This window comes from Callospermophilus lateralis, chromosome 11 (genome assembly GCF_048772815.1).
Source record: "Callospermophilus lateralis isolate mCalLat2 chromosome 11, mCalLat2.hap1, whole genome shotgun sequence".
Lineage (NCBI taxonomy): Eukaryota > Metazoa > Chordata > Mammalia > Rodentia > Sciuridae > Callospermophilus > Callospermophilus lateralis.
Window position 1 is genome coordinate 45,899,369 of NC_135315.1, and position 25,425 is coordinate 45,924,793.

At 48.4% G+C, this 25,425-nt stretch overlaps 1 protein-coding gene across 1 annotated transcript in view; it reads left to right on the forward strand.

Moving 5' to 3' along the window:
* Rap1gap2 (RAP1 GTPase activating protein 2) overlaps positions 1–25,425 on the forward strand; it is a 217,190-nt gene that overhangs the window by 26,390 nt on the left and 165,375 nt on the right. Inside the window, exon 3 of the mRNA XM_076871716.1 lies at positions 12,315–12,350. Coding sequence (XP_076727831.1) covers positions 12,315–12,350 — 36 coding nt within the window. The remainder of the gene's footprint in view (positions 1–12,314; positions 12,351–25,425) is intronic.

A 25,425-nucleotide genomic window follows, 5' to 3' on the forward strand; every position in this document is an offset into this window, starting at 1 on the left:
TCCCAAGTGTCCAAGCCTTCCTTTGGATAACTACAGGAAATGATAACGGGAATATCATAGTGTATTTCATTCCAGTGTTTCTTACTAGATCAGAATCATCAGGATGAGTCCCTGGTGCCATCTCAGAATAATGGAATCAGAATTTTAGCAGTCACATTTGCTGACACTTTACAGGTTTGTGCCAGGCATGACTTTGAAGGCTTAGCATGTCTTAACTGATTTTCCTACTAATTACTCTATGAAGGAGGTACTATCATTAATTATCCCCACTTTATAGATGGGATGTTTAAGGTACAGATAGGACCTTGCCCAAGATCACACCACTGGCAAGCTGCAGGGCCGGTGTGTGAACCCATGCTCTTCAAGCCCCAAAGAATTCTTCCGGTGCTTTTGAAACATTGATGGGTGCTGGAGATTGAACTTACAGTTTACTACATGCTAAGCATATGCTGTATCACAGAGCTACATTCCCAATCCCCCAGGATATTTGAGAACCTATTTTATAACTCTGGGCCTGTCCCCTTTCTTATCTTATGCTTTCTTTTATTTGCCATTAAAGAGTATTTATTATTATTATTTTTCTTTCTTTCTTTCTTTTTACCATTTATTTATTTATATATATGGAGTACTGAGAATCTAACCCAGTGCCTCACGCATGCTAGGCAAACGCTGTACTACTGAGCTACAATCTTATTATTATTTTTCTAATTACAAAAATAATTAAAAGTAAGGCTTAAACAAAACAGAAGAAAAAAAAGTCATGATCCATAATCCTACCTGCTTAACACTATGATCCAGACCATGTGATTTAGCTTATTTTATTCCACCCTGAAATGGACCTTTACTATTTTCCCATGTCATTGCATATATAGTACTTCTGCACCTACTTTATATTGGCTGACATGTATGGTGTTGTAATTCTTTAGCCTGCCCTTTAAGTCTTGTTTCCATTCCTTCACAGTTTTGACAACAATGTGATGGAGAACTGGAAAGTATGACTTTGCATTTTTCTTTGAGTTTTCCCCCTTAGGATGAAGTAGAATTGGAAATGGAATTGCTAGGTCAAAAGGCATGCATATTTTTTAAAACTTTTTATTGAAGCATAATATACCTATAGAGAAGTATACACATTTTAAGTGTACAGGTTGATGGATTTCCACAAACTTAACACATTTATATAAAACTAACATCCAAACTAAAAAACAGGCCATGACTTATATTCTAAAAGCCCTGTTAGCATGCACATTTTTTCCCCCAAGGTGGGGTCTTATTATGATATCCAGATTGGCCTTGAACTCCTTTGCTCAAGTGATCCTCCTACCTCAGCCTTTCAGGTAGCTGGGAGTTTAGGCACATGCCACTGCACCTGGCTTGACATACACCTTTTTAAGGATTCTGATTCATATCTTCTATTCTGTCTAGCAAAGTAGTATTCTGGTCCCCTTCTAGTTTTCTTATTTAGGGTTGAAACAAAATCTTTACTTGAGTAGAGTAGATGGCAGAACCATCTGGAATCAGTGAGAGAGGTTTGTCCTTCCTTTCGGGGTAAATACAGACTCCACCTAGGGTACAGAGGTGGAATCAGGACTGGGGTCAGTGGTTTTAAGAAGGTTTGAAAGAAATGAACCTTTCTAGCTTCTTTTTTTCTTTTTTAAAGATAGATCCATCCATTTATTTAATATTTTTTTCCAAACTATAAAATACCCATGGTTTTAAAAAGGCAGCATAAAAGGACATACTGTGAAAAGTTCATTCTCTCTGGATTTGCAGTTGCAGTCCTGCTCTTTAGAGGTAACCAAGCTTGGACCATTACTTATGTTTCTTTCCATAAATTGCCTAGTTATCTATAAGAAGTTACGTATTTATTTAAACTAATGGGATTTATTTAAACTATAGGGCTATTCTGGGTCTTTTTTAAAATTTGAATTTTTAGGATATCTTTCTATATTAACATATATAAGTTCTTTGTATTATTTTCCATGGTTACTGGTATTCCATTGTATGTTTATTTCACAATGTAATTAATACCCGGAAAATGGCTATTTAGCTTATTTTTGGTATTGCTATTACAAACAATGCTATAATTAAAATATTATGATTAAATGATTAAAATGTGTATGCATACATCTTGTTAGCTTCTATCAGTTAACCTGTGTGATAAATTCCTAAAAACAAAATTGGGGACACAAAGGTGTGGGGACATAACGTTCTAATAGATTCTGAGTCAGAGTTCTCCAGAGAAACAGAATAAATAGGCTATCTATACCTATATATCTATATCTGTATATATCTGTATGTATCTATCCATATTTACACATACATGCATTCATACATGTTTATAGAAGGAGATTTGTGAGGGATTGGCTCATGTGATTACGGAGGTTGAGAAGTCCCAGGATCTGTCCTCTGCAAGTCAGAGACCCAGGAAAGCCAGTGATATCATTCCAGTCCTGAGGCCCAGCCTAGGAGTGCAGATGTCAAAGAAGATCAATGTCTCAGCTCAAGCAGACAATGAATGTTCTCTTCCTTCACCTTTTAATTCTATTCAGGCCCTCAATGGATTGGATGATGCCCACCCACATTGCTGAAGGTGATCTTAGTCTACCAATTCAAATGCTAACCTCACCTAGAAATATCCTCATGGGCACACCCTGACATACTGCTTTACCAGCTCTCTGGACATCTCTTAGTCCAGTCAAGTTGACACATAAATTTACCCATCCTATACTCTAATGATTTGCCTGTTTCCTTATATCCTCAAGGTTGGTTTTCTTTAACCTTTATTATCTGGTGGGTAAAAATGATAATACTTTATTATTGTTATTTAAAAATTTTAAATTGTGGTAACAGGGCTGGAGATGTGGCTCAAGCAGTAGCGCGCTCGCCTGGCATGCGTGCGGCCCAGGTTCAATCCTCAGCACCACATACAAACAAAGATGTTGTGTCCGCCGAAAACTAAAAAATAAATATTAAAAAAAATAAATTGTGGTAACAATTGTCACCCCTTTAGCCCACAGCCATGCATTGCTAGTGACTTGGTAGACTGGCTGTACTGAATAGATAAGAAGGAATTGTGCAATCCTGGAATGTCTGGGTTCTGCTCTTAGAACCCAGTTTTCACAAGCAGTTTTTTTGCATTTATTTATTTATTTATTTATTTATTTTGTCATCATCTTGCTTTCCAGAACTTATGTATTGGACCATTCATTCTGGCCTCCAAGAAGGGTACACAGAAGTGACCCATGGACTGGAAAGCACTGTGCTGATGCGTGGTGCTATTTTGTCTTGACTCTGAGGTGTGGATTTCTAACAGAGTTGGGGCTGCTGCTTTGCATGCCCACTATGTCCTTGTTTCCCTGGAGATCACAGTGGCTTTTTCTGCCATTGTCCTTATCCTCATCTGGCTTATAAAGGGAGTAGAGGCCAATCTAAGTCTCCCCTTTGATGAATGGTAGACTGAAACCTCAAAAGAGTAGGTGACATGCTCAAAGTGGAGCAGGGATGAGTGCTGAGCTCCAAAGGGTCAGCTCTGGTACCATCATGCTGTGTGGATGGAGGAACATCTAGACTGAATGATCCAGTGCCCACTTTTCTAGGAGCATCTGTTTCCTGAACTTCCTGTAAATGTCTCATCCCCATGCCTGGAAAAGGAGCTTGTCTCATCTTTTGACTCTCACTGGTGGCTGTGAGGTCTGAGCTGCCCAAGCAGAGGAAACCACCTTGTCCCTTCCTTCCCTCCTGTCCTAGGGGACTGGGCATCGAGGCTACCTCTCCTCTGATGGCAGCCAGCTTTCCTAGCTCCATCTGTCTCAAAAGCCCATAGTCACTGTAACTGAAATTTAAAAAAATCATTTCAAATATTTTATATTTCATAGTAAAAGACTATTTTAAAAGTTTCTTTCTTTCCTTTTTTCTCTTTTTTAAAGCAGTATGGTTGCCATGGAGCCTGCCCTGGGACTGGGGCTGGGGCAGGGGCCTTGGCTGGAACTTGTGCCCTAGGCTAGTCCTCCAGGAATACCTGCGGGTTCCACCAGGAGAGCTGGGCCTTGTGACTGGTGACCCAGAGCAGGCTCTGGGCTGGGTTAAAGAGCAACTTTGGGGGAGAAGGAACCCACTGGGTAGATGTTAGGGGGATTTGGCACTTCCTGTGGCTCACTTTGTAATTGTTCTGTCCTCTCTCTTGAGCTTTGCTTTCAGAGCCTTAGCTTTCCCGCCTGTGAAGTGGACATTGCATAAATTATGTATTTGTGTAGGTTTCAGAATCAGTGGAGTGGGCTTGATAATGTGGCTGATACCTACCTGTATAGATTATCCTGCAGCAGTGGCTGAGGTCAGCCCTGTCACCATGGGATGGGCTGATTGTGTGGACTGGCAGGGAGACACTCAGGTAAAAGGATACCCAGACCTCCCTGAGCCTCCCTGTCCCTATCTGTAACATGGGGATAACAGGAGACAACATCTCAATGTGGCAGATGGGTGGCTGAAATGAGCTAACAGGTTAGGTCACTGCTGACCTGCTCTGAGCTCACAGATATGGGTGCTGCCCCTGAGTCCCCTGTCACCTTAGTTCATCCTTACCTCCACTCCAATGGGCTTGCTGTTGAGTCAGCTGAGATCTGGGAGGAAGCTGCGCTGGCTCACAGAGTGCTTCCCTTTTCTCTTGGCTCACAGTCCATCCCAGAGAACTACAGCCCCCTCCTCACCCACCCCCATGTGGAAGAGGCAGAGTAAGGGGTGACAGACAGGAAGCTGAGCAGGACTGAGGCCGGAGGCGGAATCATAATATAGAGTAACTGTAACAGCTTCCGCAGCCCTGCGCCAAGTGCTCACGTTCATTGATAACCCTGTGAAATTGGCGGCAACCACCCATACCCAAGACCTACAGAGGTTCAACAACTTGCTGGAGGTCACACAGCCTCAAAGCTTGAGAGACTAGAGCTGAGCAAGGCAGAATCTCTAGCAGATTCTCATCCACTTCTGGAGCTCATGGAGTAGAATGAAAAGCCTTGTGGGAACCTCCTTTCTCCCTCTCCAGACCCTCACGCTAGGGTTGAAGGGACTCTGGGTCCATCTGGCCTTTCCTATTTCTGATCCCAGTGGCATTGGGGAAGTTCAGGTGAGAGTGGAGGTGAGAGTTCTGATCCCTCCCCGAGTGAGTGTCCTTTGTGACTGCCATGGACCAGAATCCCAGGTGGCAGAAATGAGTTTCAGGATGGCAGCTTCTAAGGCCTTGAAATGCACCCCCTGCCTTCTCCCAAGGCTGCCCTGCTGCCTTCCAGATGTTTGGGCCTGGATCCTTCCTGGCCTTGGGGAGCAATTGATCTGGGTGTCCTTATACCTAAGTGTCTCCATAGACTGTGAGGCCCTGTGTGAGGGCATCTATCAGCCACCTCTTCCCCGAATAGGTGTGATGGACATTGTTCACACATGGTCAGTGTGGTGGGGGCTGTGCCTCAGCCTGGGGCAAGTGTAATCCTACCTCTTTCCCTCACACAAGAAAGCTCATCAACATACACTCCAAAGATGGGCTCATCACCAAGTCCATCTAATTAGTAAAAAGTAAGGAATTGCAGAAGGGATTCTGAGCTCAGTAACCCATGTCACGCCCACTGCAATAACCCCTGGCCGCAGCCATGAGGTGTGTCTGGCTCACCCTGGTGCTTCTTCACCTAGTACCCTGTATGATCTGGAGGAGGTATTGGAGTTGGCGGAGGGAGCAGGCAGAGTGGCCAGGTGGTTGTTCATTCTCACCTCCACTCTCATTTGTAAAGCTTTTTCTTCTTCTTGTCTGTCTGTCTATATGTCCTTCCTTCCTTCCTTCCTTCTTTATGTTTTGGTATTGGGGATTAAACCCACTCTATCACTGAGCTACATCCCAATACCTTTTTTAATTTAATTAATTAATTAATTATTTTTGTACCAGGGATTGAACCCAGGGTTTTTTTTTAACCATTGAGCCACATCTTTAGCCTTTTTTTTTTTTTTTTTTTTTGTATTTTATTTAGAGACAAGGTCTCACTGAGTTGCTTAGAGCCTTGCTAAGTTGCTTAGGCTGGCTTTGAATTCATGATCCTCCTGCCTCAATCTCCCGAGCCACTATTATAGGTGTGTGCCACCACACCCTGTTTAATTTTATTTTAAGGACAGGGTTGCATGAGGTTGCCCAAGTTGGCTTTGAACTTGTGATCATGATCTTCCTGCCTTAGCCTTCTGAGTTGCTGGGATTATTGGCCACTGCTCCTGGTGAGCTCCTTTTTCTTTGTCAGAACTTCCTCAGTAGAGGGAGAGAGGAATCTAGCTCATCTGGCTAGGGCTGGATTGCTGGTTCTTGTGAACCCAGGGGTCATCTGGCTTCCAGCACCATTAAATCCAGGAGCTCAGATGATGCTTTAAGACTGGATCTTTCTTGTGTTTCCCTGTCTGCCTGTTTTCTCCCATGCCCTCCTAGGGGTTGGCTTAATTTTCCTGCATTCCTCACAGCCCCAGGCTTCTGTTCTGTGGTTTAGCAACCATGGGGAAAGCTGGGAGGAGCCTCCTGGGAGTATTAGTGGTCTGCTTAGGTCTTCTGAACCTGTCACTGGGACCAGGAGAGTGGATGCACTGGTTGACCCCAGGAATCCCTCCTGACCTGGGGATGAATTGAGCGCAGAGGTGTTTCTCTGAGGGAGGTCAAAGGGAGGCAGGACAGGCAGGACCTGAAGTGTCTGTGGGATTTGTTGAACATTTCCTGGGCATCAGTGAGCACAGCAGGGGTGAGATGCACTGGTGACTTGGGAGTAGACATTCACTAGGAGCTCAGGGGTCTGAAGCCACCCAAACTGTGAGCCTCCCTTTTCTGGGGCATAGGTGGGTGTGGGAAACGCCTGAACCCACGACCTCTGGGCTTCTGCTGGGAACCAGCTGCCTTGGAGAAGGAAGCCAGTCCCCAGCTCTGCCTTGGGCTGGGCCCCTGAAACTGTTCCCTCAGCCTATCTGGAGTGCAGCTTGAGGCCACTGTGGTGTCCCCTGTTGTGGGGGAGTCAAGAAAATTGAAATCCTTGTGCCCTTTGACCATGACCTGGGGATGACCCCTGGTACCTTAGCATGGAGGCTTTGATTCCCAGAGTGGCAGCTGGCCCCCAACAGGACACTGCAGGCAGGGTAGGCCAGAGGGAGAGGCCTGTGGTAGCAGCTCCAGCGGCTTCATTTCCTTCTCCCCACTGCTGCAAAACAGGCTGGGTCCTGGCACCCCATCAGTGCCCACCTTTCCTGTTCTCTGCTGTAGTATCTGTGCCATACCCTCTGAGGGCCTGTCATTGGTGAGCACCTACTGTGTCGCTGACATGGGTAGCACTGGTGCATGCAGCAATGAGGACTAGCCCTTTGGTTCCCAAATTGGTAAGAAGCTGGGCAATGCTCTGGTCTCTGACTACATGCTTAAAGGAGCCTGAGAACACGTGTGTGTGTGTGTGTGTGTGTGTGTGTGTGTGTTTGTGTGTGCATGCAAAGGCAGCTCACAGGCACATGTGCACATGTGTGTGCATGTGTATGTTGATGTGTACGTATGAGCACCTCTGTCTGTGTTTGTGTGTGCATAAGTCTATGTGGGCATTTGTAAATAGTGGGAGGAGCATGTAGCTGTCTCCATTGAAGTCTGTGGGGGCCTACATGTGAGCGTGCATTTGTGCACATGTGAGTGTGCCGTGATTGAACTCGAGTGTGCAGGTGTCTGATGACTCGTATGTGAGTGTGCCCATATGTACCTTTTCATCCTGTGCACATAAATGCACATGTGTGCGTGCCCATATGCCGATGTGCCCATGTGTGTACTTATGTCCATGTGTGTGGCTGGTGCAGTGAGATGTGCTGAGCCACAGTGGAGCAGCAGGTGAAGGTCCCTGTCTCAGGAAGGCCCAGGGAGTGTGAGGGGCCCCAGTCCTCAGGGCTCCTGGCTTCCAGCTGGGTCCCTCCGTCCCTCCCAGGCGTGGTTGTGGGAACGCTTGGGCCTCCTTTGGGTTCCGGGAAACCGGGGCTGTGTGGGCCCCACTGCCGAATGTGGCAGTGGTGCAATCTGCCAGCTGAGCCCCTTCCGGAGCTGTGGGTTCCTCTGGGCGTGGGGAAGCTGCCCTTTGTGACCTCCCTTGACAGCTTTGGTGCCTCCAGGAGGGCAGGACACACCTCCCGGCCCTGCAGCCTCACCCACAGGAAACTCTGGTTGGGGGCAGGCGAGGAGGGAGGTGCCATGCCCGGTGCCCCGCCCTGTGCTGTGGCCTCTGACCCTGTAGCAGCACCACGGCTGTGGCCCTCTTTCTTACAGCCCGGGGGACATCGCTGGGAACCTGGAGCCCTGAAGCCACCACCATGTTTGGCAGGAAACGCAGCGTCTCCTTTGGGGGCTTCGGATGGTGGGTGACAGAGGAAAGGGCAGTTGAAAGGTTGGGAGTGAACTTGAAGGTGGAGTCCTATTGAGCGCCTTGGCTGCCTATGAGGAACAGGGGATCAGGTTGTGCCTGAGACCTGAGTCTGCAGGGGGCACTTTCAGAAGTCTGGGCGGAATAGGCATGGATGATTTGGAGGCATCAGAGACTGTAAGCTTTTCCTCCCTGTCCCAGGGGCACACTCTGCCGCGGATCCGGGTCAGAGCTGGCCATCAGCTTGGGTGTGTGACTAGTTGAACATGCACATCTCTGTCAGTATGTTCTCATCCATGTAGGTGCATGTCTGTGATTATTTCTGAATGTGTGTGTGTGTGTGTGTGTGTGTGTGTGTGTGTGTGTGTTTGCAGGTGTGCATGTGTGACCCTGGCTGCTACTCCATGTGGTTGTGAGTGAGGTTTGTGCCTGGCTAGATGGATGTCCCTCTGTGACCACGTGGGTACTGTGTGTTTTGGAGCAGGTGCCTGCCTGCATCTCTGGTCTCTTTTGTGTGTGTGTGTGTGTGTGTGTGTGCTCCTGCTGTGCTGTGTTGTAACCCCACAACAGGGCCTCCTCTGGGCTTCTTCCTCTCTGGGGGTCAGCTGTGAGAGGAGGGGACAGGCCTCGCTCCCCTGACTCTCACTCCATCTAACCTAAGAAGCCGGGTCTGTGTCCAGCCTCCTGCCTGAACACCTTTTGCCTTTAAGCTTTTGTCTGGAACATGAGAGCTTCACTTTCCTTTCCAGAGGGCCAGAAAGTGGGGAGACTGAGGTCCAAGGCTTGTCTTTGGTTACCAGCTGCTGACAGCTTCTCCTCAGCTGGGGAAAAGAGCCTGGTGGTTTTTGTTATCAGTTTCCTTTCAGCTTCTGGTCCTGGGGGAGGGTGCTAGGGCAGGGTGACTGGGGTGTCCTGGTGGAGAAGATGGTGGGGAGGCACAGGAGGGCCGAGAAGGGAGGGACTCTATCCCCCTAATTAGTTACATGCTTCCATATCTGTGTGGCTTTTTCTTTCCCTTTCACCATCCATCCTCCTGCAGGCAGGGGTTATGGGCATCCATGTATGGCAGATGGGTCAGGAGGATGAGATGGGTGGTGCAGTGGGGCTTGCCTGCTCATGGGTTCTCCTTGATACCTTGACCAAAGGCTGTGGTCCTGATGGTGGGGTCTGGGTTTGAATCACACAGTCTGCTTCCTGCTCTGGGATGGATGTGGGAAGCTGGGCTGGGATTCCTGCCTGGGCAATGGAATCATGTGTTCCCAGGCCCAACATTCTTTGCAAGGTGTGACACACACAGTGGGGCTGTCATTGGAAAGCTCCCTTTGCAAGATTCAGGTCTCAGTCTGGTTTTGTCCCAAGTGAATCCCACATTCCTATGTCGCAGTGCTGGGCATTGAGACCCAGCGTTCCAGAGTCCTGAGGCAAATCTCAGCCTGTGGTATGAACCTGGCTAGGTGAGGGGGAGATATGAATGTGGCCACCCAGGGCTGCCTTGAAGGCAAAGAGGAAGGTTGGGGAAGAGACCTAGTATGTCCAGGAGACCCCATGTGCTGATTACAGTGCCTACTAGGCTGGGTTCCATGAAGGTGGACCCAACTCCATCTTATTCATGGTCTCTTGGACACTTGGCACGGCACATCTGCTCAGTAAGTGCTTGTGAACTGACTAGGTGAGATGTTTTTGCATGCTTCGGGTGGTGGGTTGGGGCTCACTAAGTCTGAGGGGATGGTGGGGCCTCCTGGTGAGGTGGAAGGGTAGGGCAGCGTGTGGGCATTGCCTAAGGATGATAGTCTCCTAAGAGGGGATGTCACAGCTTTTGGGGAGCTAATTACAGATTCTTGGAGTTCTGGTCCCTCTAGACAGTGAAGAGAATCTTGGGGGCATGTTTTAAAAGTTCCATCCATCACCAGTCCATAGCCATTAGCCTCAGGCAGAATTAATTGTGAGAGTGAGTCAGTGGAGGGAGGAGGGTTAGGGACTTGGCTTCCTTCCCCAAAGCTGGTGCCCCATCTCCCCTCCTAGCCCTGCCCAAACCATACGCCCTGCTGTTCTGGGGCCACACATCAGTGTGGGAACCCTGGTGGACAGACTGTTGCCAGATAGACCTAGGTTGTGTGCTCAGGGTCAGGGCCTGCTGTGGCCCTGAGAGCTGGTGGGCAGCAGAGGTCAGGCTGACCTGACAGAAGCCAGGAGGGCACACAAAAGGAGTCCAGGATCTTGTACTGGCTCCACTTTGACTATTGAGGAACTCCAGTGGGACACTTCCTCTCTTTGGGTCTCAGTTTCCCCATGTGTCAGTGAAGATTTCTTCCTTCCCCACAGCACAGGGCTGTTGTAAAAATTAAACGAGAGGGGCTGGGGTGGTGGCTCAGTGGTAGAGCGCTTGCCTTGCAGTGTGAGGCACTGGTTCGATCCTCAGCACCACATAAAAATATATAAATGAAATAAAGATATTATGTCTCTATACAACCAAAAAATTATATATATATATAATAACTTTAACCCTGCACAGATTTATATATATATGATTAAAAGACAAAACAAAAAGACAAAACATAAGATGTGAGAGCTTATTATTAGGGTGGTGATTGGGTAATTATGGGAGGAATATTCTAGTAGGTGTGGGGTTCTGACTCCTGGGCAGATCTGGGATCTGGCAGATTAAGTGGGAGAGGAGGAGGTCTTCATCCAAGAGGATGGGGCCCCAGGACAGAGTGAGGGATAGAAACTGGGAAGGACGTGGGCCAAGGACACTCAGGGTGCAGATTGTTTTGCTGTTGGGCACTGAGAACAGGGTGCTGGGAGCTTATTCAGAGAGAGAGGATCCTACTCCCAGCTCAAAGTTTCTGCTAACCTGATGTGTGTGTGGGGAACTGTGTCCTCATCCTCTGTCCCCCACTGGCCTCAGCAGTCATGTGTAGGGGAAGCTTGAGGCAGAGCTAGGCTGGCTAGATAGTGGTACCCAAAAGAACTTTCCAGGGTTTCCAGCATCTTGGAAGTGATGGTGATTTTGGTGACTCCGATAATGATGAGCACACTTGGGGTTGCACTGATAGTGATGTGACACCGACAGTGTTGGCGATACTGATAGTGATGGTGACACGGGTGGTGACCCTGGTGATCGTGATCTGTAAGCCGCAGGAGACTCAGACAGTGGGAATATTGCCCACCTCTCTGTCTCTGGAGAGGGGGAAGGAAACTCCCTTTGCCAGCCATAAGGGCTGGCATATGCAGGGGGTAAAAATAGAAGCTCCCAGCACTGCCTCCTCTGCCAGCGAGGGCGGGCGCAGGCTGGGGTGGAGGAGCGGCTGCCAGGACAGTCTGCAGCAAACGTGATCTTCCCTGCTCCCAACTCCAGCGCCTGATGGAACACCCTTGCTGGTTCTCCCTGGAGCCTGCCATTGGGTTTTGTCCCAGGAGGGGAGTCTGTTTGCCCAGATGGACAGGCAGCTCCTAGAGCAGGAGGGTCCCAGTTACTAGAAAGTGCTCATATCTTCCCAAAACTGAAGGCCAGGAAATGTGGATGTGTTGGTTGTCCTCATACCAATGAGGGATCCAGCTGGGTTGCACAGGTCCCTTGTCGGGGTAGGAATAATAAAGGGAGAGGCTACATACAATGTGCTTAAGACCCCCTTAATTCAGATATCTGGAGTCAGACTGGGTCAGGGACTTCACCTTTCTGAGCCTGTTTCTTCATTATTAAAATGGGAAGAATAAAAGTACCCATCTTATACTACCTGTGTAGCTCCAGGCCTTCCAAAGCACACAGTCCTCTCTCCCCGGGCTGGAGGAGAATTGGCTCTGGAGCCGTCTGCTACAGGGTCCTGCAGTCTAGTGAGCTGGGTCCACCCGGGGAACCTTCCGCTGCAGGTGGGAGACTTCAACCCAGCACAGATTGAAGCTCTGTTTTTTTTCTCTCGGCAGGATCGACAAGACCATGCTGGCGAGTCTGAAGGTCAAGTAAGTAGCCACTTCTTATTCTATAGAGTCAGAGATGGCAGCCAACCATGCTCTCCCAGGGCCGCGTTCCCTCCCGTGTTGTGTGAAACACAGTGGGGCTGTTGCGTGGTCCAATCCCAGTCTCAGTGGAGGTGGCTTCCCCGTTGGAGGAGGTTGGAGTAGGCTCTTGATTCCTGGATGTCCAGGAAAGGCAGAGTTGGGGTTGGAAGCAGGAGGGACCAGCGAGATGGGAATGTGTTCAGAGGGTGTGACTTTGAAGCCACACACTTAGTAGTAAGAAAGATAATTGTCCTTTTCTATCACTTTAATTTTTATGTGAAGACCCAGTTCCATCAGGATGTCTTTTGGACGTTTCTCGTCTCCTTGAATAATTGTGCCACACGGTTCCAGAGCCTCATAGAACACACTTGGTGTGTGTGTGTGTGTGTGGGATCAGCTGGTCATTGATTCACCTGTTACCTAGGCACCTCTGAGGCTTCCATGGCAGAAGTTCTGCTCAGGCTTGGGAATTATCTGCCTTGGGTTACCATGTGTCTGCTTGTCTGTCTGGGGAAGCCCTATTTAGTACCTCTCTCTCTCTCTTAGATCCTCTGTCGTCTCTTCCCTTCCTTATCACCTTGTTCCTTTTTCCTCTATGTTTCTGCAAACCATCTTGTCTGCATCTTGATCCTCTATTTTTTTTTTTTGAGACTTAACTCAAGTTTAAGAAACTTCTGCATCCTTCTCGTGGGGGCAATGAAAACATAATGACCACCTGCTCAAATGGAGTGAATTGAAAAGAAGGAAAATTCTAGGAGGGAAAAAGTATTGGTCACTAACTCAAAATATTCCCCTGCCACATGTGAATTAAACCTAAAAGAAAATTCCTCCAGTGAGTTGCCTTGTCAGAGGTAGCTCTTCTGGGTTGTTACTACCCCATCCCTGCAGAAAAGTTTCCCATTCAGTTGCCAGCACTGATTGTGTCTCCTTGGATATAGGTCCCTGGGCAAGGTATAACCAGTCTTGAGGGTTGACATATAAGGGGATCAAAACAAGGGGCTTCTTACTGTGGTCTGTTTTACTCAGAAAGATGAGGGTGGGCAGTTAGCAGGGCTGGGATGGAACCAGAGTGTTCCTGCCCTTTGAGGGCTTTCAGTCTCTTTGTAGGTATTATACTAGGGGTGCTGTGGAGCAGTCCTGGAAGACTGCTGGGAGGAGGTGGCTTCTAAAGCTGCAACATGACAGTGGGGCCCCCTGAGCCTGGGTTGGCAGGGTGTGTATATTTGTGCAGTTCAGGGTTCAGGATGCATCATCTCAGGCCGGACACTGAACTTCTCTGGGCTTCAGTTTCTATATCTTTTGTCCCACAGACACAGCCATGTCTCGCCTTCCAAGAGCTTCCCAGGGTATATCTGCATATTGAATGAGATGTGAGGCATGAAGTAGAGTTGCTTTGGGGTGGAGTAGAAGTGTTTCTCTTGGGGATGGTCTTGGGAAATCCAGTGCAAATGCACAAACATTTATTGAAGGTCTGTGTGTTTTAACTGGTAAATAAAATATTTATAACATGGAGGGAAACTAGGTATAAGGTAGAGTGAAGGGCTGGGGGCATGGGCCAGTGTTAGGTTACCCTGTCAGGTCTCTGGGCATATGGGGAACTGTCTGAAAGCTTAGGCCCTTGGGAAGTGATATTGAGATGATGGTTTGGGACAAGTTGTAGAACCGAATTTCTAGTTGTAAGATTCTTCTGATTGCAAGAAACAAAAACCTGGTGTATTCTGATTAAGCTAAAGATGGATTTAAGCTGCCAGGGTGCCTTAGGGAACCCCAGGAGAGAAAGTGGAGCTACTGCCCAGGAGGGATTCAACCAGGAACTATCTAGTTCCCTATTCTATCAGAATCCAAGTTAGTTTCTTTGCAGAAATTGGTAAACCAATCCTGAAATTCATATGGAAACTCAAGGACAATCTTGAAAAAGAAGAACAAGGCTGGAGGACTGTACTCCTGATTTCAAAACTTATTGCAAAGCTGTGGATGGTGCAGTCTTGGCAGCATGGTAGACATACAGATTAATGGAATAAAATTTTGAGTTCAGAAATTCTCACATATATGGTCAAATGATTTTTAACAAGAGTGCAAAGACAATTAATGGAGAAAATAGTCTTTTCAACAATGGTGCAAGGACAACTGGATATCTATATTTAAAACCATGGAACTGGAGCCCTCTCTTGCAAACACCATATGCAGTCAAATGGACAAAAAAACAAGTCTAAGAGCTAAAATTATAAAACTTTTGGAAGAAAACATAGGTGTATCTTTGTGACCTTGGGCAACACAATAGTTTCTCAGAAAGGATCCCAATAACTTAAGCAACAACTATAAAAATAAATTAAACATCACCAAAATTAAAAAACAAAAACTTTTGTGCTGCAAAGGACACTACCAGGAAAGTGAAAAGACCACTCACAGAAGGGGAAAAATATTTTCAATTCACCTATCTGGTAATGAACTCATACCTATAATGTATAAAGAACACTTGCAACTCAGCAATCAAAAGACAAATAACATGATGAAAAAGCGGGCAGCTGGGTGTAGTGGTGCACACCTGTAATCCCAGCAGCTTGGGAGGCTGAGGCAAGAGGATTGCAAGTTCAAAGTCAGCCTCATCAACTCAGCAAGTTCTTAGGCAACTTAACAATTTCCTGTCTCAAAATTTAAAAAAAAAAAATAGCTAGGGATGTGGCTCGGTGGTTAGGTGCTCCTGGGTTCAATCCCTGGTATAAATAAACAAACAAACAAGAAACCAGAAAAAGTGGGCAAAGAGGGCTAGGGATGTAACTCTCAGTGGCAGAGCACTGAGGGCATGTGTGAGGCCTTGGGTTTGATCCCTGGCACCATGAAAACAAAAACAAAGATTTTTATAGACATTTCTCCAAAGAAAATATGTAAGTGGGCAACAATCACATGAATAGATGCTCAAACACATTATTAGCCACCAGGGAAATGCAAATGAAAGACACAATGAGATATCACTTCACAAACAACAGGATGGCTGTAATAAAAAAGAGTCATCAGTGTTGTTGAGGATATGGGGAATTGGAACCTTCATACATTGCTAGTGAGAATATAAAGTGATGGAATTCCTTTGGAAAACAATCTGGCAGTTCCTCAAAATGTTAAGACGTGGAGTTACCATATGGCCAGCAATGCCATTCTTAGGTCCACCAAAAAATTTGTAAACAAATGTTCATAGTTATTAATAATAAGCAAAAGTAGAAATGACCCCAAAGTCTATCCACAGATGAATAGATAAACGAAATGTGGAATAATACTTGACCAAAAGAAGAAATGAAGTCCTGATACATACATAGTGTAGCATGGATGAACTTTGAAAACTCTACATGGAAGAAGCCAGATGCTAAAAACCACATATTGAATGATTCCATTTACACGAAATGTCTAGAGTAGGCAGATCCCAAGAGACAAAGTAAATAAGTGATTGCGTAGGGCTTGGGGGTTTGTTGGGAAGGGAAAAGGGGAGTGAAACCTAAATGATACAGGCTTCTTTTTGGGATGATGAAAATATTTTGGAACTAGAAAGTTCAGGAGTACCAATGTTAGGTTTGGGGCCCCGTCAGGTCTCTGGACACCTGGGGAACTGTCTGAGAGCTTAGGCCCTTGGATGGTAATGACAAATAGTGGTTATGGTTGCACAATCTCGTGAATGTATTAAGAACCTTTGAGAAAGTGCATACACTTAAAAGCATTATGTAAATTACATCTCAGTAAAGTTTTTAAAAAGAGTCTGATTGGCTCAGGCCTTGTCAGTTGTATAGTTGTGATCCAGTCAGTTTAGCTGGAGAGAAGGGGACTCAAACATGGCTGCTACGGCAGCCACTCTTGGTGGGAGGGGTTAGTTCTTAGAGTAGAAGGATGGGCTGTGGGCTGTGGGCTGTGCAGATGCAGTAGGAGGTGGTATCCAGGAATCTTCACTTCCCTGGGGGTGAAAAAGATCAGCTCCCACCTCCTTCTTTCTGGGCATTGCCAGTAGCTCCTGTAGATGCAGTCTTTTGCATTCACTGCTGAGCAACGGATATTCCTGGGCTGTGGTCCTTGCTCCATGAGCTTTGGCTCCTATCTAGGGACCCAGTGTCTGTTACTTCAAGTCAGCCATGTAACTCTTGAACCTGTCCCTAAGGCATGTGGCTCTGAAGATGGGAGTCTGACCCCACCATAATGTGCTTAGATTTCATTGCACTGATTTCTGAAGGTTTGCAACCACTTCACAGAGCGGACACCCTTGCTTTCTGCATTTTAGAAATGAGAAAATAGAGACTTGGAGAGGTTAGGAAACTTGTTCAAGCTCCTCAGCAAGTTAAGTTAGGGAATTAGGATTTGAACCAGGTCTGTACTTTGCTCTGTCTTGGGTGGAGCTGAGTGGTTCTCAACACCTACTTCCCCACCCTGCTTTCCTGCTCTCTTTCTTATGTGCCTAGGAGTGGAATGTATAGAGTCTTTGCTAACAGAATGCACCTCTGCCTCAACACTGGCTTTGGGCCAGTATCCCTGCTCCAGGCCCAGGTTTAGATGCCTGAATGAGGAAGACTCCTAGAGGACAAGGACCTACTTAACTGCATTGGGACCCAGGTGGCACAGAGCCACACAGGAACACGGAAAGGGGGGTGGTGGCCATGCCATGCAGGAGAGAGAATTGTAGGTTGGCAGGCCCAGGTTATAGCTCTAGGCTAACAAATGGGTGAATCATTAACTTCTCTGGGTCTTAGTTTCCTCATCTGTAAAATGGGAGGATTGGGCTAGTGAACAACCTGCTCTCTAGCTTTAACATACTGGCTTACGTGCACAGCTGTTGTATTTCTTCTAGAACCTTGGCTGAGATGGTAGGTCCTCACTGCAGGATAAGTGAAAGCAGGCCATGAAAGTCTCCGAGAGCCAGGACTCTGCACCTTTCATCTCTGGCTCCCTAAGGCCTAACACAGTGCTGACACGAAGCAGGTTCTCAGTCTATATTTGCTGAGTGAAGCTCGAGCCACCATGCTTAGCCCATCATGTACTGGTAGAAGAATGGAGAGAAAAGGGCAGTGGCAGGTGGAGAGAAAGAGGCAGGATCAGCATCTAGGGCTCTCTCCCTTTCTCTGTCCTGCTCTGGGGTTCTGCTTGGGACAAGGTTCCTGTCTGCAGTAATTGAGTCATAGATTAGTTTTGCCTAAAGAAGAGCCCAGGCTGGCAGGGCCAGGTGTCTGGGGTTTTCTTGGGGATAGCTCTAAAGCAACACCCAGAGGGTGAGAAGCCAAGCTGGGAGCTTCAGATACTTTCCTCCACCCCCTGCCCTCCCTCCTCAGAGACCCCTACTTCTTTGTTAAAGAAGGAGGTGTGTGAATGTGCGTGCACGCATGCGTAGGCACACGCATATTAATGTCTGTCTGACTGATGCATGGCTCCAGCCACCAGAGATGACTGTTGTGTACTGGGGCCAGCCACAGGGACTGAATGAGCATGGGGATGGTTCAGGGCAGCCTGTCTCTACTCCCAGGGACACAGTATCATGCACACACCTGGAAGTGGGGAGGGACTTATAATTCATTGCCTTGTAGGAAAAAGAATCCAACTTTTTGATTGATGGCCCTGGCTCTTCCCTGGAAATGGCATCCCTTGTAGGGAGAAGGCATGCAGTGGGACCAAGGTGTGACTGTGTCATCCTTGGGGGGAGGGAGGAGGAAGCCTGGAGGAGACAATAGCCTGGCTGGGGGCAGCCATTCAGCTGTATCATGCTTTGGCCAGAAGACAGCACATAGCCACTCCTAAATTGTCTGATCAAACCAGCTATGAATTCAAAATCCTGTTTAAGCCGAGGTGGCCGCACAGGGCAGGAGCAGGCAGTGTGTTTCAGTGTAGCTTCCCTTGGCCTCTAGAGTCCCCAAGGGCAGCTGCTGGAGACACTGTCCATGCAGCACAGGGGTTGCCACATTTAGGGAGCTCAGTGTCTTGCTCTGCTTCAGCCTTCTAAACTCAGGGCTTCTGTCACCAGTCTGTGAGAATCACAAGCAAAATCGAAATTATTCTTTGTGACATCCCCTCTCCTGGCTCTCTTGGTGTTAGCCAGCCACATTCTCACATGAGGGGTGAAAGCAGAGTCAAAACTCAGGCATCTGGGCACTGACTGTCTCCAACTTAAGAAATCCCTTTCTTCTGTAGGTCTCCCCTTGATTTCAATATGATGGCTCTTTTTATGCATTGGGCCATGATCACCAATTCAGTTCTTTTACCTTTGGCCATCAGGACTCTTTGTTCACTGCAGTTTACAAGAATCCTCAGGCATGGCCAAGATGTTCTAGAATCTCCTGGGACTGACTCATCTTAACTCCTCTCCTACATACCTAGGGCATCTGCTAAGAGAGAGTTTGCTGGGATTGTCAAGGACATGGGGAGCTCGATGTTTTTTGGGGGAGAAAGCTGAGTCAGTTCAACTAACATTTACTGGGCACATACATTCCAAGCCCAGTGCCAGGGGCTGGGGGAGGGGTGAGGACACAGATGAAAAAGACAGTCTCTGCCCACAACAACTTTCAACCCCACGCGGGTGCAGACACGGACAGTTGCCATAGTAAGTGCTATGATGCCCTCTCCTCTTGGAGACCTGGGGATGCCTGAGCTGTCTTCAAGGGTGTGTAAGGTCAGCGGGAGAAGGGAGGGGCTCCAGGGAACTGCAGCGTGCAGGCAGTGGGTGAAGCATCTCCGGTGGGAGGACCTGGGAGCTGTTATTCTTAAGAGACAGAAAACAGGGGTGGAGTGGGGGGGGGGCAGGCTGGACCGGGTCTAGGGTTGTCATTGGGCTGTGTAGAGGGCTGGGTTGCTAGGTGGGTTTTCAGCCAGGGGAGGAGTCACTGTAGGGGTTAGAGTGGAGGTGCTGAGGCTGGGATGGGGGCAGTGGGGCTGGAGAGAGCTGTGGAGGAGGTGGACTTTCCAGCTGGAGCTGGTTTGGAAGTGGAGACTGAGGGCGTTGGAGGTGATCAAGGTGACGACTCTCAGATTTAGAGGTGATCAAGGTGACGACTCTCAGATTTCCAGGTGAGCCCGAGGTGGATGCAGGTACCATTTTGAAGACAGGAAACTGTGGAGTTGGGGCAGTTTTGGGGAGTGGGAGGGGTGGAAGTAAGGCTGTGAATATAAAAACTCCCATCTCCACTCTCCCTCCCATGTACCTGTCTTGGATCCTGACCCTTAGGGGGACAGAGGAGAGGAGTTGCCTCTGGGGGGTTGGGAGAGCCTGTGTGTGGTCTGTGGTGGTGGGTAGTGCCCTTTCCCTAGTCCTGCAGCTGGTGGGCCTGGTCTGGTCTCCACCCTGCTCAGCTTCTGGAGCACCTTAGGCAGGTGAGCTCCAGGTGAGCTCCAGGTGAGCCCTGCTGTCCTGTGACTGACAGCTTGGCATATTCCAAGTGTTCCGGGTGGTGCTGAGGGAAGCGTGTCTGTTTCTGTGTGCAGCATCAGACCCTGGGTCATCATTTTCTTCAGGATGGGCCCTAAACCTGTGAGCAGTGTGTGAGCCTATATGTGCACTTGCCCATGAAAGTGGACATGAGCTTTGAGGGCCCATGTGGGTGCTGCGTGGTGCCTTTTTTGGCTTTAGCAAGTTCCTATGGTAACCACTAACATGTCTGTTTTGGGATTTAGAGTCTGGGGCGTGAGTGGCTGGCTACAGAGAGAAGCAAGGCGGGCGGGTGCTTAGCTGGCAATTGGGCTGTGGCCTGATTTCATTGCTAGGCACTGGGACATACCTGGAGGTGTCAATTGCCAGGTAGCAAGGTCTGCAAACTCAGGGACCTTTGCGCTCCTGGTGATCTCCTGGTCGGTCCCCACCATGCCCAGAAAGCCTTGGTGAGTCCCTGTTCTGGTTTCTGGGTGGACAGACAGCTTCCCAGAACTTGACCACGTCTGGTGGGTGTCTGCTAATGGGCAGGCAGGGAGCGACTGGTAGCCCTGGCCAGTAGGTCCTGAAGATCTTTTGTGAGATGAGTGTGTGTTGGTAGGTAGGAAGGGCTCTGATTCTATCTGGAGCTCTGTCAGGGTATTCTCCATGTGGTTGGTGGAGCAGAATGGGACATGGCTGCTGGGTACATTGGCGCATGCCTGTAATTCCAGTGGCTCAGGAGCCTGAGGCAGGAGGATCACAAGTTTTAAGCCAGCCTCAGTAACTTAGCAAGGCCTTAACCAATGTAGCAAGACCCAGTCTCAAAAAAAAAAAAAAAAAAAAAAAAAAAAGAAAAAAGAAAAAAAAAAAAAGAAAAAAGAAAAAAAAGAAAAAGAAAAAGAAAAATGTAGAAAGGGCTGGGGATATGGCTCAGTGGTTAAGGCCCCTGAATTCAAGCCCCAGAACCTAAAAAAAAAAAAAAAAAAAAAGAATGGGACATGGTTAACTGTGTTAGTGTGTGGGGCAAGGACAGGGAGGTGGGAGAGAATGCCCATGGGGCAGCCTATGTCCTACCAGCCCAGGCCACTCCATTCAGCTCTCTGAATGCTTGCATGGCTCCTGTTTCTGGCTGTCCACTTGGGCTTTCTCACAGGTGTCCCAGCCCAGAGCCCTGCGCAGTCCTGGGATGGGAGACTCATAGTCTGGAGAACTCTGTTGGGCTTACCAGAGCCTGGATTTGGCTAGGGCTGGGGAAGAATTGCTCCCACTGGGGTTTGAGAAAGGCCTTTGACTTCCCAAACTATGTATCCTTTGTACTTTTGGTCCATACTGTGTGGACCCTGGGTGTATTTGGTGTCTGGGAACAGGTGGTGCCTGCTTTCTTCTACTGGCTCCGTGGGAGTATCAGGAGGGCACCCCAGATTGTGCTGGGAGGCCCCTCCCCCAGGAGTCCTCTATGGGACTCTGTGAGGCTCTGCTGGGACAGCTGGTCATGCAGTGGGAATGGTTGGGTCTGGCTATGGGACTGTGGTCCTAGTGAAGCCAAGAGGAGCAAGGACGTGTTCTGTGCTTTTTCTGGACCATTTAAGCCTTCCTGGGAGGCAGAGTCCAGAGCTTAATGCTTGGGAGCATTGAGAGAGGGGGAGGGGAGGCTTCAGGAGAAACCCTCAGATCTCTGAAGTCTTAGAGTTTGAAATTAAAAAATTCAAATTAGCCACTATGTGAATTTCCTTTGCCTCTGAAACTAGTTACTCAGCTTGAACTTTGTAACCTCTAGGGATGGGGAGCACATTACCTTGTAAGGATGCCTATTCTATTGTAATGCTGCTCTGCTTGTTCAAAGCTGACCATTATTTTCATCTGAATCTAACCACCATTTCTTAATTCAGTTTTATCCCTTGGTTTCCCTAAGCAAGCTAATCCTTCTTTCACCCGAGAGCCCTTCAGATTTTGGAAGGTGGCTCTTGTGCCCTGAGTCTTCTTTTCTCTTCCCTTAGATGATCATCCCTAGACTCTTTGGCTGTTTTCACAATCCCTCAGTGTCTGGGCTGACAGGAGTTTAGGTTTTCCAGGCAGCCTGCAGGAACCCCTTGGATACGAGGATGGACAGCTAGAGGTCATGGGTTTTAATCTCCTTCATTAGAAGTCAGCAACCTGATACCCCGAGTGGGGATGTTCCCAGCTGATTAATAGGCAGGAAGGTGGTGAATGTGGCATCAGAACATGAGAGTCCAGCTTTCTGTCTTGACACATTGGCTCTAGCTTGTTTCCATCAGCTCTATTTTGCAGCTTTTTTTTTTTGTACTGGGGATTGAACTCAGGAGCACTCGACTTACTGAGCCACATCCCCTGCCCTATTTTGTATCTTATTTAGAGACAGGGTCTCACTGAGTTGCTTAGTGCCTTGCCTTTGCTGAGGCTGTCTTTGAACTCACAATCTTCCTGCCTCAACCTCCAGAGCCACTGGGATTATAGGTGTGGGCCACTGTGCCCAGCTCCATTTTGCAGCTTTTTGATTCAGGACTTCATCTCTTTTTGAAGAGAGACCCAGATGCTGGCAGGAATTCAACCATGGGGAGGGGCCTAGGGGCCCTGGTGAGCAGATGCCTTGTCTAGAGGAACCTGGCAGCCCCTGTAGGGCCTGGCCCGTGCATGCATCTGGAATGCTGGTCTACCTCAGCAGATCATCCACTTTACAGGAGTTTCCAGAAATCTGGAGTTTTAGGCAAAATTTTGACAACCGCCTTGAGAATTTAAAAAGCAGATATGTGGGGCTTGGGGCGTGTCTCAGTGGAATGGTAGCATGCTTGCTTAGCATGCATGAGGCCCTTGGTTTGATCTCTAGCACCAAAAAAGGAAAAAGAAATAGTTATTTGTGCCCTTTCTTGCAGGCCAGTTCAGCCTGTCAGGTAACCTGCATGCCACCTGTGCCCCTAGGTCTCATTTCCCATTTCTCTGTGACTGATTCCCAAAACCCTTTCCCCAGGTTGCCTTTCCCTCTCTCTATTCTCACCCCTCTTTGCCACTGCCTGGTCATTTCTGGCTGCATTCCCAGACTGTGCTCCCTCTCAATTAACCTTTTCTCTCTTTCAGATCCAGTTCTTCTTCTGTCACTGGGTTGAGAAGCCTCTGAGTCATGGGGGTGTTGGTCCTCCTGCCTCCCAGTTCAGGCCCATTATCTCCTGCCCAGACAGTGACAAAGGCTGTCTCTAATTAACCTCCTTCTCCGGTCTCTGCCAGCTCTGACTAATTCATCATCCCCAAAGCCAGCTGTAGCTCTGGCCTGTGCTTGCGGAGCCTGATCTATGGCAGACCTTGTGGGTGCTGATTCCACACTGGCTTGTGGTCTCCAGGAAGCTGGTACAGGAATGGTCCCCACCCCTGCTGTGGGGGGCTGGGCAGTTGTGGTTGTGTGTATCCCCCAGAGACTTCTCTTTATGACATGAGCATCCCCTATCTTTGAATCCATAGCACATTTGATCCCTGCTCATTTCCTTGACACAGTGGTCTCCACATATTTCTGCATTTTAGTGTCACCTGTGGGGAGGAGGGTTTTTTTTTTTTTTTTTTAATTATGATGCCCAGGTTGTACCTAATTCCAGTGAAATTAGAATGTCTGGGTAGAACTCAGCATCTGTAGTTTTTAAAGATTCCCCAGGTGATTTCAATATGCAGTGAAGTTTGGGAACTGCTGTCCCAAGGGGTAAACAAATGTGATGGGTCACATCAGGCTGGAGGATCAAATGGACTCCAGGAGAGTGAGTCACCCCAGCCAGGGTTTATAGCATCGTTTTGAGCTGGATGATTCCTTGTGGTTGGGGGCTCTCCTGGGCACTGCAGGATGTTTAGCAGCATCTTTGGCCTCTACCCACTAGATGCCAGCAACTCACCTCCTAGTTGGGACAATGAAAAATGTCTCCAGATGTTGCTGAACTTCTGGGGGCAATGGTATCCAATCCTTTATAGCATTCTCAAATATGTGCAGAAGAAAAGAATATCAACCACCGAGCCCCATCTTAGTGGATAGTTTGTGGGCTTTGGAGTCAGGCAGCCTCTGTTGGAATCGTGACTCCACCAGCTAGGTGATCTTAGTCAAGTTATTTAACCTCTCTGTGTCTCGGTTATTTCTAGTTTTGTTTTCTTGCAGCTCTTTCTCCTCTTGACCTTTAGCTATAGCGATAGGTCACTGTCCCCCTTGCTGGTCAGCACGAAACACCTTTACTTCTTTCTCCCACATCAGCCTCAGGCCTTATTGAGATCGCGCCTGTTTGTTCAGGGCCAGCCTAGATGTGCCTCCTCCACACACACCCAGTGCCCTCTTCCTGGAGCAGAAAGTCAGGGCTTGCAGTTAGCTCTTCCTGGGAGTGGCGGTCAGGTGGTTTCTGTCTATGTCCCTCTCCCCTGGCGGCCTGGGCCTGTGGGAGCCTGGGTGGGTGCTCAGCCTGATCTCCCACACTGTTTATTTCTTCCAGGTTCCCACATTGTTTACTGCTCAGGTGAGGTGGCTGTCTCCTCCAGCCGAGCTGTGAACCAGCAGGTTACCACAGTGTGAACCCTCCACCCCAGCCCAGCTCATTCTGAGAGGGTGGAGTGGGCGGAAATCCGTGCCTGGCAGGCCACAAAGCCACATAACTGACTTTGGGGGCCCTGCCCTAAGAGGGAGGTGTGTGATGACAGCCACTGGCCCTTTCTTGGGTGGTTTGCTGCTAGAAGATGCTATGTGGAATCGAGGAGCTCTGTGCTGTGGACTTTCTTGGGCCCATTTCTGGGCTTAGGATTTTGGAGGTACAGCCTGGTCCCCATCCTGCTCAATCTCATCAGCCAGGGGAGCCCAGGATGGATCAGTGGCTGCCTACCCCGGTGGCACGGCAGAACTCTCCAGGGGAAAAGGTTAAAATGCAGCTTCTGCGAGCCCCACCTAGGACATTCTTTTTCATTAGGCCTGGGTGGGGTCCAGGAAACCTGAGTTGTCAGGGCCAGAGGTGGAGCTGACGATGCAGTCTGGTTGCAGCTTTGTGGGAAAACCATCCATTTAAAGCACTCTTCCCCACCATGCAGATTCAGCGGTTAGGCTCATGGCCCCTGGGTGACCTTCTGCAAGCCTATTTTCGTGCCTATTTTCTTTACCTAGGGATAATCTTAGTGCCTGCATATGGACACTGTTGCTGTGGAACATGGAGCACAGGGCTTAGAACATGCTTGACAAATGCTCTTTGCCTTAATAGTTCTGATATTATTAATAATGGATTTGGGCTGTGCGATCACCGAACACACATAACCATGTGACGTGCCCACATGCCTGCAGGCGCACCCACCTATACCCACATGGGTAAACTGAACCGATGTGCACCCAGATCTGAACCTACCTGCTGAGGATGGAGGTGTGCATAGGGGACATACACGGTCACGGGGGCAGACCTGTGTGTACGCCGGGCCCGGACCAATGAGACTTTTCTTTTATTCACGTGCTGACATTATTCTGGAGTTAGCAGCACCTGGGCGGAGCTCTGGGAGCCCAAGGTGCCCCCTTGTTTCTATAGCAACCACCTTACAGTAAAAACAGGAGGAGGAGGGAAGAGATGGAGAAACCAGAGCTAGCTTCCAGGGGCATCCTATCCTGCCTGCTGGGGAACTCGTTCCCACATCCTCATCACACAAAGCCTCTTTCTT